This window comes from Phacochoerus africanus, chromosome 8 (assembly GCF_016906955.1).
Source record: "Phacochoerus africanus isolate WHEZ1 chromosome 8, ROS_Pafr_v1, whole genome shotgun sequence".
In the NCBI taxonomy this organism is placed as follows: domain Eukaryota; kingdom Metazoa; phylum Chordata; class Mammalia; order Artiodactyla; family Suidae; genus Phacochoerus; species Phacochoerus africanus.
Genome location: NC_062551.1, coordinates 1,088,288 through 1,102,692, shown reverse-complemented (window position 1 = coordinate 1,102,692; position 14,405 = coordinate 1,088,288). Strand labels below are relative to the sequence as shown.

The following is a 14,405-nucleotide window of genomic DNA, read 5'->3' as shown; positions in this document are numbered from 1 at the left end:
GGTCTGAGCCAGAGGGAGGCACAGCTCTGTGGGAGGGGGCCCTGGGTGTCAGCTGCTTCGCTGTCCTGCTCACCCCCACCGCAGCCAGGGAGGCAGATGGCCACCCCCATGTGGCCTCAGGGAACTGCCAGAGGGGACCCAGTGACCAGGAAGGACTGGGGAGGGAGCCGCCCAAGGGGGAGGGAGGTCTTGTCCGAGCCCCAGTCTGTCTGTGTCGCAGAGCTGGGTCGGGAGAGGGCTCCGTGCGGGGAGAGGAGGCCCCGGGAGCCGGCCCCCTGCAGGGGGAGGCAGGGCTCAGGGAGGCGAGGGGCTGGCACCTGCCAGGCCTCAGGCACTTTCTTTACTGCACTGCGCCTCAGTGTCCCCATCTGCGCGACGGGGAAGCAGCAGGTCAGAGTCGTAGTAGCCAGGGTCACAAGTCCCGAGCGTGGGCGAGTCTCTAGAGCACGGCCGATGGTGGCTGCTGTGTCGTTGTCATCATCATTGTGGGGGTTGGCATTACTTCTGTCTCAGCGGGGCCCCTGTGCCGCCCGAGGTCCCTCCTGCCCTGTGTGGCCTCGGGCAAAGCCCCCATGTTATAGGCTGGCCAGAGGAGGACATGGTGGCAGCTGGGACAGGAGCCCCTCATACTCACCCACCCCGGGGATCCCAGGCAGGGCCAGCTGGCGTAGCTCAGCCAGTGCGGGAGGTGGCACACTACGGCCCCCAGGCCCAGTCCCTGGTCACACCCCCACCAACAAGCAGTCTCAGACCCCAGACTCCCCGGGCCACCCCACCGCTCTGCCCCTCTCGTGGGGTCAGGCCCCCCAGCCACACCCGGCTCTGAGCCCGTCCTGTTTCTCGCCCCCGCCACGTGGTCCCCAGTATCCCCTGAGCACCTCGCGCTCGCCAGGCGCTGCTCTGGAGCCGCAGTTGCGTCACTGTCTCGGGGACCCAGACGAGAATGTGGTGGGGGCGTAACTGTGCCCTGGGAAGACCACGGGCCAGAGGTCATGGTGGGCCGGCGCCCTCGCTGGGGGTTCAGGAACCAGGGGCCTCCGTGTGCAATTGGCACGGCGCTCTGGTGAGGGGGCCGTCAGCAGGCCGAGTGCTGGGGAGCGGGGGGACTGGTGCAGACCCATCCCGCAGGCAGCAGGCGAGGCTCTAGAAGCTTTCCACAGCCCCAAGGCGGAGCTCGGGAGCTGACTGGCCAGGGATGAGGACAGGCGAGGCCTGGGGCGGAGGGGCTGTCACAGGGGTCCTGCAGCCCTGGTGGGGGGGGGGTTGTCCTGGCTCAGCGGCTACACGGGACGTCAGCAGGGCTCCTGTTTCTGGGCCTGGGACGCAGGGCCAGCCAATCCCCACCCCCTCCGCTGTCCCCACCCCCGGCCTCCCCTCGCGGCCCAGCTGCCGCACCTTCTATGCGGGAGGCAGAAGGCAGGTTTGGGGAGAAGAGGCTGGGGGCGGGACATAGAGGCCCGGGCAGCGCAGTCCTCGCTGCGGCCCGAGCTCAGGGCTGAATGCCAGGCGCTGGCTCAGCTGGGGTGTCGGGAGGTGACGGGAAAGGCGGCCGAGGCTCTAAAGCGTCTGCGATCCCGCCTGAGCCCAGACAGCTTGGGACAGAAGGGTAGGGTTGGGCCACTGGAGAGCTTCCGCGCACACGAGTCTGGCCACAGGGCCCCTGGGTTTTATTTGGGTTATGTAGGACTGTCCCGCCCCATCTCTCAGTGGACACTCCTCCAAAAGCTGAATGACACTGAAAAGGACGGATTCTTTTATTTTTTTTAGGGCCACACCCTCAGCACACGGAGGTTCCCAGGCGAGGAGTCGCATCAGAGCTGCAGCTGCTGCCCAGGCCACAGCCACAGCCACGCCAGGTCTGAGCCGCGTCTGCAACCTGCACCACCGCTCACGGCAACGCCGGATCCTTAACCCACGGAGCCAGGCCAGGGATCAGACCCGCAACCTCACAGATCCTAGTCGGGTTTGTTTCCACCTGAAAGGAGGAATTCCACTGTATGTGAACCAGATCTCCCAAAGATACTCGGTTTGCTAAAGGCTGAAGTCGGTCACAGCCCTCTGGTTCGTCAGAGCTCAGGGTCCCTGTTCCCAGAGAGCCGGGGGTGAGGGGAGGCCCTGCGGGCTGTGCTCTGAGCATCCAAGCTCTCCTCCAGGCCAAGGGCGCTCCCTGGCCTCTGGTGGCCCACGGTGTGTTGTGGCAGTGACCGGCCACCCTCCGTGGCCTGGCCTACTCAGGCCAGTGTGCTCACCCGCAGCTCCAGGGCCTGGCCCAAGGCCATGCGGGGCGAGATGTCCGCCTGCCACAGGTGTGGCCCATAGCTGGCAACAAAGGCAGATGAATCACTGATCACTTGGCCACAGGCGCGAGGGGGACCAAACCTGAGAGAGGCGGGGCGTCTGGGCTCCCACCTGCCCCCCTCCCCTCTGCCCCGGAAGAAGTGAGCCCCCGCTGAAGGCAGCTCTCCAGCGCCGTCCAGCTGGTCCTTGGCGGAAGGCAGGCTGCTCGCTCCCATGTCTCCTCTGTCCCAGGGCCACTCCTGCTGTTGGGGCGGGGGGGGGGGCCCAGGTGTCTGGGTCCCCAGCACATCCAGAGGTGCAGGCTCTCCCCTCCGCGGGGCAGGCTGCCCACTCGAATAAGCCGAGGTTATCTCGCCTGCATCCTTCTTGTGGTCCCCTAGCTGTCAGCGGGGGTTGATTCTGGCTTGAGAAGGGCTGCTGGAGGGTCACAGCGGGAGCCGGTGGGACTCCTCCCAGCCTGACACTCGGACCCCTCTGGGCTCCGCCCAGATCCTGTGTCTCACCTGATGCGGGGCTCGTTCAGGGTGGCTGTGGCGCCTACTAAAGTGGCCCGCGAGGTCTCCCTCGTCCTGCCGGGCTCTGGCAAAGGGGCGGCCAGGCTTCAGGAGCACCCCCACCCCATGGGAGAATCACAAGGGGGAGGCGTCGGGGGCCACCCAGCCTGTTGGGGGGGATTTCACTGAGGGGGGAGGAGGCCTCAGCTGGACAGGGGGTGTCCTGGCCGAGGGGCGGCGTGGGCTGGGGCCCGTGGCTGGGGGCGCGAGTGGAGGGAGACAGAGTGCTGGGGCCGGGAGGGCCATGCTGGGGGCCTGAGCCCCACGCGGGCAGCTGGAGACACGTGGCAGCCTCCGGCCACGTTTGGGAGTGGACAGGAGGTAGACACTGCCTGGCCTCCGTCCTGGGCCTCATCCTGACGGGAGGGTGGCTGTGAGGGGACCCTTCCAGGCCCCCAGCCCCTCCTGCGGGGGCAACGAACCAGAACTCATCTCCCTCCTTTTTGTCTTTTTAGGGCCGTGCCCGTGGCATATGGAGGTTCCCAGGCAAGAGGTCGAATCAGAGCTACAGCTGCCGGCCTGCACCACAGCTCACAGCAACGCTGGATCCTTAACCCACTGAGCGAGGCCAGGGATGGAACCTGCGTCCTCATGGCTCCTAGTCAGATTCGTTTCTGCTGCGCCACGACGGGAACTCCCCACCTCCCTTCTAAGTGCTGGAAAGTTTTTATGTTCTGATTATATGGCCCCTTCATGCCTGACCAGGTCTTGGGAACCTGCTCCTGTGCTCTTTGCTGCCAGCCCCGGGGCTCCCTTCACCAAAGCCCCTGGCCTGGGGTCCCGCTGTCCCCTCCCCGCCGAGGCTCCTTCTCGCTCGCTTCTTTCCATCCGGCTCGGCCCGGAAATCGGCTCAGCTCCTGTGAGAACTGGGCAGAAAGACAGGCCACTTGGTCCCCAGGGGCCCGGGCCGCCTCTGCGCTCCCAGCTGGGTTTCCTCGTCCTCAAACAGCAGCTGGACCAGAGCCCCTCCTGGGCGGGGGGCAGGGGGTCACTCACCAGAGATCTCACTCCAGGAGGTCAGGGTCAGGGTCAGGGTCAGGGATAAGATGGGCCCGTCCCCGCCGCGGCCCCAGCTGCCCCGCTGTGCAGCGCTGGGAAAGTCTGAGTCTGTTGCATTTTCTCGTGTTATCGGGTCCTTATCCGGGCACCGTGTGCCACCCGAGGCCAGGGTCTCTCCCTGGTGGCGCCGAGCGCCCTCCGGCCCACAAGCTGACCAGGGCCAGCGAGGCAGGAGGCCGGGCCTTGCGCCAGCCTGGAGGTCCTTCTCCGCTGCCCGCACTGCCCTGCCCAGGCCCTGGCCTCCATTCGCCTCCCTCCAGCCTCGCCCCTCAGCCCACGCACCCCTGTCCACCCCCACCCCCACCCCGAGAAGATGAAACAATAACAGCACTTGTAATAATAACCCCAGGTCTGTGCTCGGCTCCCCAGGCACTACTTTGCTGAACCCCGACCCCAGCCCATGCCATGAGGTTAGGGGAAGCCTGGGCTCCAGAAGGCACCGCCTCTGCAACCCGCTGCTCCTTCTATCCTGAGTGCTCTGCCCCAGCCCCTGCTGCGGGCAGCTTCCTGTCCACTCCAGGTGTCCACTTACCCGCCACCTCCTCCAGGAAGCCTTCCCGGACTGGCACCCTCCCTCTCCTTGGTGGCAGTGGCCACACTTGCATTACTCATGTTTCTTTCGTGGGGGGGCTTGGTGGGAGGGTATGTCTTGGCTGCTGCGGGGTCTCCAGGGCCCGGTGCGGGGAGCCGGCCTGGGAGGTTTCAGGAGTAAATGGAGGAGGTGTCTGGCGCTCAAGTCCACCGCTCTCCAGGCCGTGCCTGGGGCCCCTCCCAGGTCTGCACCTCCCAGGCAGGCCAGAGTGTGGGGGGAAGAGCAGGGCCACATGCCCACCAGTGCCCACCCCATCCCCAAGCCAGCGGGCCTGCGTCCATGACCTGCCCTGACCCAGGAGGGGGGCCTGGGCAGGTGTCCACCCCTCTGCTTCCTCCTCTGGGCAGAGAACACCAGGGTCTTCCCGCAGAGGCACCTGTGGCCGAGTCGCGGGCGGCCACACGGCAGGGCCTCGGGACAGACCCACGCCCGTGGTCAGGCGCCCTGTCCAGGCGGGGGGCTCCCTGGGGCTTTGCCCTGCCTCTTCCACTAATGTTTCCAGCGGCCGGCACAGCCTGCAGGGGCAGGGGGGGCTTCTCCCAGGGCCTCCGGACTCCCAGTCCAGTGCTCTGAGCCGCCCCCTCGGCACCCGCCTGGCAGGTTCACCCAGGGTCACGTTGGGGATTGTGTCCTCTCGTCACCCGTCAGCCCCAGCTTTCTTTGGGGCCGTCCCTGAAAAGGACCCCAGCTGCCTCGCCATCACAGCCGGGCCGACCGCTCGTCGTCGGCAGCCCGGACTCAGAGGGAGCCGGGATCATCCCCCGAACACAGCCTGTCTCCCTAATTCAGTTTTAAAGCATGAAAAAAGGGAGTTGATGAAATTCCGCTATCAGCGCCGAGCCAATATGCAAAATATCTCACCCCCAATCAAATAGCTATTATGTTTTCATTTCCATTGCGGCGTCCGGCTTAATGAGCGGGAGGCGGATCGGCTTGCAGGCCGTCTGCGCGCTGTGATAACCGAGGGGCTCCAGGCAACGGGGGCCGCACCCGGCACTGCCCTGGCCACCAGTGACCACTGTCGTCCCCCAAGGACGCCCCCAGATGGGTGCTCGGCCTTGGACACAGGGCCCTCCACCCCGCCGGCACTGGGGCCAGTGTCACCCTCACCCCACGTCACCTGCAGGGAGAGGGGAGGCGTGGGCCGTGCCCTCCATGGAGGTGGGCCAGCCTGAGCAGCCTCCTGGAGGGGGCATATTGGGGACTTCCTGTGAGGCCACAGGCAGGTCAGCCCACCTTGGGGGGCCTCTGGGGACTCATCTGCAAAGCTGGCGTGACACAGGCTCAGCCGGGAGGTGCCGGGAGCTCCAGGCACTTGCCTGCGGTGTCACATCAGGGACCCCCCCACTCCCCATCCTTTCCCACTGCTCTGCCCACTTCCCTACCACCCCACACCTCTGGGCTGCAAGGCAGGCAGGGGGCTTAAGGGAAGACACGTGTAGGATGCTGCCCACGTTGCTTGCCAAGAGCCGTGCCCCCTCTCCGTGCCGGCCCCACTTCCCAGGCCCCGCGGGGCAGTAGCGGGTGTGACTGATGGTCGTGGCAGTGGAGATTCTGCGCACACTCACCGCACTCCAGGCCCTGAACACACCACCACAGGTGGAAGCCGTGGTTTGTCCTGTGGGGCAGGAGCTCTTAAGGTTTCTGAGCACAGAGTGGTGGAGTGACTTGCCTAAGGTCACACAGCAAGGGCATTGCCTGCCTGGCCTAGGGTTGGCCCGGCCACTGTTGGGGTGTCTGGGCAGAAAGGATCCCATAGGGGTCGAGTGGGGTCTTTCCCAGCAGAGGGCACCCCGGGAAGCAGCAGCGTCTCAGCCCAGCCTCCAGAGCCGGAGGAGGGGTGGGGACCCGGGTGCCTAGCTGGGTGGCCCTGGGAGTGTCAGGGGGACGCTAGGGCGGCTGCAGGGCGGGATTCTCCACGTCACATCCTGTCACTTCCCGCTTGTGGGCCTGGAGCCACTTGCTGGTTGGCAATTGTCTCCTGTGTTATCAGCGCGGTTAATTGTGCCGGAATGAATTAGCGGCATTAGAATAAATGGGCCGTGGCCGGCAGCCTAGATCTTCGCGCTCCTGTCACGCTTTGTGCGGAGCGGCGCCTTTGTTCTCCCATAAATGGACCCGCCAGGAGCAGGGTGGGTGGGGGCCTCCCTGCGTGGCCGAGGCCCGCCTGGGCGGGAGCTGGTGCTGGGAGAGGCGGGCGTGGCGGCTGTGAGCCCAGGGCTGTGGTCTCTGCAGCCCCCTGAAAGCAGGGCCTTCGCAGCTTGTCCCCAGAGCCCCGGCCAAGGCCCCGGGCGTCGGCAGGAGGGACCACGGCTCCAGCCTCCCTCCCCAGCTCCAAATGAGCCACAGAAGCTCCCGGGCTTTTAGGAAGAGGCCGGCAGACGGGCTGCCCCCAGGTGTGCCGTGTGCTGCCCACCGGGGCATCCTGCCAGAGGCCGCGGAGCGGTGGGCCTCCCACCTGTCCCAAGAGCACAGACCAGCGGGTCTGGGGCGTGCGTCCAGAGGCTGCCCGAGTTGGCTGAGGAGACAGTGAGCCTTAGCCCGGGGCTGGTTCTGTATGGTCCGAGCCCGGCCCGGGGAGGCGAGCTTCCACTGCCGCCTCCTCCTGGGGTTCCAGCTCTGAGGTGTCCTGGGGCCGCTGGGACCTGTGGGCCCGCATGTGCAGCGCTAGAATCTGGAGGCCTGCGGGGGACACGGGTGCGTGGGGCGGATCAGGGTCCACAGAGGACCCACGGGCGCTCTCAGAGAAGAATGGCCAGGGCCGGCTCTTCTCCACTGCCGACACCTGTGTGCCCACCTGTGCCGCATCAAGCCCTCGAATCCGGTGACTGCGTGCTCCCCACCCTCAGCAGGCTCCCAGACCTCAGACCCTGTGCGTGGGGGCTTCCTGGAGGAGGGGTCCTGGGTACAGGCACCAGCGGTGCAGAGGCCCCAGAGGTGTTTGCCCTTGGGGGCTATGGATGTGCACTGGGCCCTGGGAAGCCCCCAGCTGTGTGCCTGCAGCCCCCCGGGGGCCCTGCCCGGAAGAGGCCCATGCGCTTCGGCGGAGGCGAGGTGGGGGCTGGGACCGGAACCCTGGCGGCGGTGGGCTGTGAAGCCGGCAGAGGCTGCGGGGCAGTGGCCCCCACACGTTGGAGCGGGTGCAGGGGTTGGGGTTGATACAAAGGTGGGGATCACAGGTCACATCTTGGGGAGCCCTGACGGAGCCCCTGAGCGGCTGGCCGCCCCCTCGAGGCTTCTGACCGTGTCAGGCCGAGACCCTGCCCCTTCCTCCGGGCTCAGGGCTGTGCGGGGAGCGGGCAGGAGGCCGCAGGAGGGAGCGGGGCGGGGCGCACTGTGCGGGCCAGCGCCTCACAACTCCTCTCGGGCTGTGTCTGCAGGTTCCCTCGGAGACATGGAGGCCGGAGAAGAGGCCCAGGCCGCGGACACCAGCCTCCTGGAGCGGGAGGCCACAGCGCTGGAGCCAGAGGCCCTGGGGGAGCCTGAGCCCCTGAGCCCTTCCAGCCCAGGTGAGCCAGTGGTGGGTGCGGAAGGCGGGCTCCACCGCCCGGGGCGCCCCTGCATCCTTGCTGCCAACTTCACGGGAGCCAGTTCGCACTCAGCTGCCACAGCTATGAGCTGGCCTTGCGCTTGGCGGTGTCGGGGCCGGGTAGCCGGGGCAGGGGCACGAGGCAGGCGCACGCACGCCTTGAAGCGTCTGCAAGCCCCATCCTTCGTGGTGCGGACGGGGAGCCTGAGGCCCGAGGGGAAGGTCCAGCCTGGGCAAGGCAGGGGCTCTCCTGGGTCCTGAGTGGCCTCAGCAAAGCCTCCACACACCCCCGAAGCGCAGCCTCTAGGAGACAGAGACGCCTGCCGTGCGCACATGGCGCTCAGGACAGAGCACGCTCTGCTGGTGAGGCTTGAGCCCACTTTACAGACGGGGGAGTGAGGCCCGGGGAGGTCAGGTGTGAGCCTGGCTAAAGCCCCCCAGCAGGAGCTGACCCTCGGCCTGGGCTCTGGTGGCTTCCTCCCCCACCGCCCGCCCCGTCCTGGACACCGGGAATCCCTCCTGGTGGCCGTTTCCCCGGGGCGGGGGCGCTTCTCTGAAGCCGAGAGCAGGACCTCCTCAGGCCAGGCCCCTCGAAGCAGGGCAGCCTCTCCAGCCAGCGGTACCCTGGCGACCCCCAGAGACCCCGGGAAGAGGGGCCTCCCTGAGGTGGAGGCCCTGGGGGGGGCCGAGGCCGGGGGTTAGTGGAGGGCAGACGAGGGGCTGGGCTCTGCCTGGTCTTCTCGCTCTAAGTCCTGCTCCCCCCAGCCTGGCCCCCCCACCTGCTGTGGGTGGCTGTCTTATTCCCAGCTCTGCTCAGTACCACTAAGCCCTGGGCACCCGGAGGCAGGTGCCCCCAGGCCGTGGTCCCATGGGGGACACACGACGGCAAGCTGGGCTGTCTCGGAGGGTGGCAAGCCCTGAAAGACGTGTGGAACTGCACGTGCAAAGGCCCTGGGGTGGGACAGAGAGGGGACAGCAGGAGAGCCCAGCAGGGCTGACTGGGGGCTCCTTCTCACTCGGGACCCCATCCCCAAAATGTCCCTGAGTCAGAGTCTCTGCAGGGTGGCCACAGGCCCCAACAAGCCGCCTCCTCTGAAGCCTGCTGGCCTGTGTCCTTTCCGCAGTGTCAGGCCCATCCGGTCACCAGGGCTTCACAGTGAGAAGGAGGCCAGGCCAGGGGCCCCAGTCACCCTCGGCTCGAAAGGGGACAGGGTGGAGGGTCCTGGGCTCCGGCGCTCTCGTCTGCAGCTGTCGTTATCTCTGCCACCATCACCGCTGCCGCGCCGCACCGCTCCGCGCCCGGCCCAGCCGAGCCTGGGTTTCCACAGCTGTAACTGGGCGCGAGCCCCTCCGGAGGCCCATGGGGTGGAGAGGGGCTCCCGTCCCGTCCCGTCCCGTCCCGTCCCGTCCCATCCCATCCCATCCCCACCAGGCGCTCTGCGCTCATGGGGGCCACGCTCTCCAAAGGGCGAGCGGCTGGTTACCGGTGGACTTTGCCCCGGGGAGCCGGGGCCTTTATCTGATCTGGGAGCCGGGCTGCACGGGGTGGGGGCGGGACCGGGGAGGAGCTGGAAAAAAACAGCCGGGGTTGCACCTGGCACAGGCCGCGGTGATAACGCGCTGATGGGCGCGATAAGGCGGCAGGAGCAGTATCTGCCTGTCGGGCGGGCCCAGCGCGGCTCCCGCAGTGGCTGGAGCTCAGATGCCAGCCACGTTGATTTATAGCCAAAAATAATAGGACTTTTATACTGTGTGATTGATTTATTTGATGTTAATCACGGCCCTTATCGCGGGTATTAATAATCTGCCGGGCGCGTGACGTCACCAAGGGGGGGCTTTTATGGGACCTCATCGATTGGGGGCCGTGGTGGTTATCGGGCCCAGCAGGGAAGGCAAATATGCCCTTTGGGCTGGAATTGGGTGCGGGGCCTGGCGGAGGGGCCCCCAGCTGCCGGCAAAGGAGACCAGGGAGCCGGGGCGCGCGTGTGCCCGCTGGCCTGGGCGTGCCCGGTCGGCCATCCCGCGCTCTAATTATTAACAGCAGCTGGTAGAGTCCTTCTTTCTGCTGCAATTAATGATGGGGGCTGAGGGGTTTTAAAGGCCGGGGGGAAATTGCACTGTCTGCCCCCCCATCAGAACGAGCTAGGGGGCAGCCATGGGCACACACGCCCGCCTGGGCCTCAGTGTCTCTCCCAGCCGCAGGGTGGGTTGGGCGGGCGACAAGTGCCCAGAGGCTCAGAGGAACCTAAGGGTTTTCCCTTCTGCAGGTGCCAGTTCTCCGCCGACACCACCACTGCCCCCCACGTCCCCAGGAGGCCCCGAGGAGACGGAGGGTCAGGAGCCAGAGGCGAGGCTGGAGGAGGCCGGCAGCCCCTGGAGCGGCCCAGGTAACCGCAGCTGCGGCCGGGTCTGGTGGTGGTGCCTCTGCAAGGCGGCCCGGGCCAGCCTTCCGGGAGCCCTGGGATCTGGCCACCGTGACAGGACGGGCCTGGCCTGCTGGCCAGGGAGGCTGGTGGTGAGCCACCGGGCCCAGGCCTGGTCCAAAATGCAGCCAGCCTGTGGGCTGTGGCATCGTGGTGGACACCGAGCCGGCCAACGCCCAGAGCTGAATCCCAGCCCCGCAGCAGACGAGCTTCTGAGGATTCCCGGGAGGCAGAGTCTGGTCTGGCTGGGAAAGGACCCAGGGGGTGTGGACAGCCAGGCAAAGGAGCAAGGGGGGGTGCCAGGGCTGTGCAGGCTGGGAGAGGAACCACGTGGGGAGGCCGCAGCACCAGGAGGGAGCAGGCGAGGGGGTCTCTGGAGGTGGTTTTGTGCCACCCCAGCTTATAGCTGGCATTCTGTCCTGGGAGGACCCCCGATGTGCTCCCCATGCCTCCCCGTCCCTGCCGTCGGCACGCGTAGGCCGGGCTGGGCGTCAGGCCGGTTCTGATTCCCCGTGGGCACTGATGGCGCTCGGCGGGTCCGGGCTGCCTTACTGTGCGCTGTGTGGCTGTTGTCGCTGGCCCGGCCGGAGCTGTCAATGAGGGGCGGGGGGAGGCAGGGTCCCTGGTGAATAGAGGGATGGAACAGCAACCGCGCACAGCGCCTGGCAGGTATGCACGTGGCAAGCATACATTGAGCACCTGCTGTGTACAGATGTACGGCTCTGAGCAAGCAGGGTCTGTGTGGTCAGTGAGCAGTGGCGAGGAAGCCCGTGGTGAGGCAGTGGGAAGGCTGCACCAGCCCCGGGGGGTCCGAGATGGTGTCCCGCAGGTGTGGTTCTGGTGGCCACGTGGCCCCCTCGTCAGGATCCCAAGGTGTGAAGGAAAGAGAGCCAGGGTCGACTGGGAATGTCTGTGCGGGGCCGAGCGGGTGGGGTGGCACGTGTGCCTCCCGGTCCCCCTGCTGATGCAGCGCATCCACCCCGCAGTAGGCGGGTGACCGAGGCCCAGAGAGCAGGGGGTGGCCTGGTGGTCACAGCCAAGATGGTGACCCTGACCCCAGGGAAACTGAGTCCCCGGCCAGCCTCCCTCCTGGATGGGCCATGGGGCTGCCTGGGAGCAGAGCATCCTGGGTAAGACAGGCGGGGATCCCCTCCGCTGCCCACAGGACAGGAATGGGCATCTAGCAGGCAATACTGCTGCCCTTCAGCATGCCAGTGACAGTCAGGGGAGGGCCCAGGCGCCCCAGCAGGGACATGCCAGCAGCATGCCGTCTCCCCACGAGGAGCGCCTGGCCAGGATGGGCTGCAGGCCAGGTGTGTGCAAGGCCCTCACAGCCCAGTCGGGCACAGCAGAGCCAGACGCCCACCTGCTGGACACCAAGGCCCTTCCACGCACAGGGATGTGCCGAGGGCCTGGGGTCCGACTGCTCTGCCTCGACTTCCCTGCTCCAGAACAGGTGACACGAAGGCACCCACAGCGCTGCCCCAGCCCAGTGACTCACACAGTGCCGGGACCACCTGTGTGCCTGTGGGACCCTGACTGGCCGCGGGGCTGTGGCAGCAGGGGCTGGACGGGGGACATGGGCAGGAATGTGCCAGGCGGTCCTCCCTTTACGGAGAGACCCAGGCACAGAGCAGAACAGGGCCCTGTGCATGTCACCACCTGGGAAGTGGCAGAGCCAGGGTGCCGACTTACCACTTGGCTCCAGAGCTGGAGAGTTTGTAAATGCCAGGCTCAGTCATCCCCACTTGGTCCCTGTCCCCCTTACAGCAGTGGTAGTGACCTGCCCATTGACAGATGGAAGGTGGAGGCCGCTGGAGGTGGGAGCCTGGCCCTGAGCAAGGGCTGGCCCTGGGGTGACCATGGGGGCCGTGGCTTGGGCTGGGGAGCACCCAGGGGCTCCCTGCGCTATTTGCATCCTCGGGTGCTGGGAGCGCCCTATCGGCCCCCACAGATAGCAATTTCTGTGCAGTGGGCAGCGATGTGCCGATAAGCGGCCGCTGGCCAACCGCCGTGGTGGCCGCCCCCTATCAGACCCCAAACAGGCTACGCTTATCATCCAGCCGGGAAGCCGGAGAGGCGCTGCGGGCTCTTATCTCAGAGGGGCCGCCGTGCTGGCGGTGGGGCGGCGGGCCTCTGCCGGGGCCGGCGGGGTCGGCGTCCTCAAGGGCAGTGCCCAGCAGGGAAGGGCTGGGAACAGGTATGCCGGGGGCCTTCACCTGGAGGTCCCAGCTCTTTGTGGCTGCTCCCCGCCTGAGTCTGTCCCTTGGCCCCAGGTGGACCCTCCTGCCCCCACTCTCCAGGGAAAAGTGCAGGCCCGGACCCAGCTGGTGAAGCCGGCTGGGACACCCCCCCCTTTGCCCTCTGGGTGGGGGCACCAGGCCCACCCCAGTCCACCCTGTGCTGACGGGGCCCCACGCCTCACTTTCCCATCTGAGCCTCCCGAGGGGCACCCGGCCGCCCCGGAGCCCAGGGCTCGGCACACACCCGGTGCAGCCCATCCGCTGGCCAGGACCTGGCTTCTGGGTCAGACCCATCGCCCAGGGAGCTGCTGAGGCTGCAGGATCCCAGGGACAGGTGACATCAGCCTGGCACAGGGGCTGGCCTCAGGGCCTCTCTCCAGCTGCATGGTGGGTGCTGCCAGCTGCCCTGCCTGGAGTGGTCAAGGCCCCGAGCAGATGGCCGCAACAACCCCAGAAGACACCCTCAAGGCACCAGGCAGGCGGGAGCCCTTCCAGCTCCCTCCTCCCCAGGGGCCCTTGTGGGCCAGCCACCCGTCATCACCTGGCCTCGTCACCGCCCCCACACATACCCTCTCCGGCCCCACCTGCCACCTGGTGACCCCAGAGCTCCCAAACCAGGCTGCAGGGGGTCACCTTGGGTTTCAGATATTGCAGCGCCGCCACTGCCTGGGGCTAGTTCTCCAGAGTTTTTGCCTTTGAGCTCTGCTGAGCAGCCGTGGGCTCGTTGCTTGACCTCTCTGAGCCTTGGTCTCCTCATGTATATGAGGCAGGCGTGGAGAGCCTGGTACAGAGCCAGCTCAATGTTGTCAACCTGCTCTCTGGGACAGGAGGGGTGTGTTCTCTGGGACAGCAGAATTCCAGTCTCAGGCAGAAGTCACCATGCGCCTTGCCCAGCTGTGCACACAGGCGCAGCGCAGGGAGAAGCCGCCTCTTGCTCCCCTCCTGGTGGTGGCACCTCGGCCCAGCAGTCCCCGCTGACATCAGGAGCCCCCCGCTGACATCAGGAGCCTGGGCTCTGTGGTGATGTGTGGCTTCCTCTGAGCAGCAGGGCTGCAGCCCCCGCCTTGGTGGGGACAGATGGGCACAGAGGCCGTGCAGAGTGGGGCCAGGTAAATGCTGACTTGGGAGTTGCCAGGACTGAGCTCCGACGACACCGGCGGGCCCCCTGGGGACCGGGGGGGTAGGGGAGTGAGGCGTCCTAGACAGAGGGTGACCCGGGCACGAAGGCCCACGAGGGTGGGAGACAGGAGGGGCCGGGTGGAGGCGGAGCCCACATGAGACCCTGGGGCTGAGGCCTGAGCAGGATGCCAGGTTGGGGAGCCGGTCCTGAGGGAGGGGACCCCTCAGGTTGCCTCAGGGAGAGTGGGCGAGAGCACAGCAGGGCTGCAGCGCTGCTGTGTCCGGGCTGTGTGGGGAGGGGACGGGGCGCAGCTGGCCTGGCCGTGTCCCCGTCTCCCCTTAAGTCTCCCGCCCAAATCTGAAGGGGGGGTGGGCAGCAGGGGTCCCGAGAGCTGGGTATCTTTATCTTGGAGATGACTTTGTGCGCGAGAGGGGCGGGCTGTTCAAAACTCTGACACACGGATGCCGAGGGGCCACGATCTGTGACCCCCTGCGGGCCGAGGCCTCTGCTCATCAGGGCACAGGCTCACCAGTGCCCTGCTGCCCGCCCCACGTCACACCCAGGCAGAGCAGAGGCCAGCAGACAGG

At 66.9% G+C, this 14,405-nt stretch overlaps 1 protein-coding gene across 1 annotated transcript in view; it reads left to right on the top strand.

Moving 5' to 3' along the window:
• The window catches only part of ZFPM1 (zinc finger protein, FOG family member 1), a 62,901-nt gene that overhangs the window by 16,930 nt on the left and 31,566 nt on the right, over window positions 1–14,405 (top strand). The window contains exons 2-3 of the mRNA XM_047790718.1: window positions 7,884–8,012; window positions 10,300–10,419. Of these exons, the coding sequence (XP_047646674.1) occupies window positions 7,884–8,012; window positions 10,300–10,419 (249 nt within the window). The remainder of the gene's footprint in view (window positions 1–7,883; window positions 8,013–10,299; window positions 10,420–14,405) is intronic.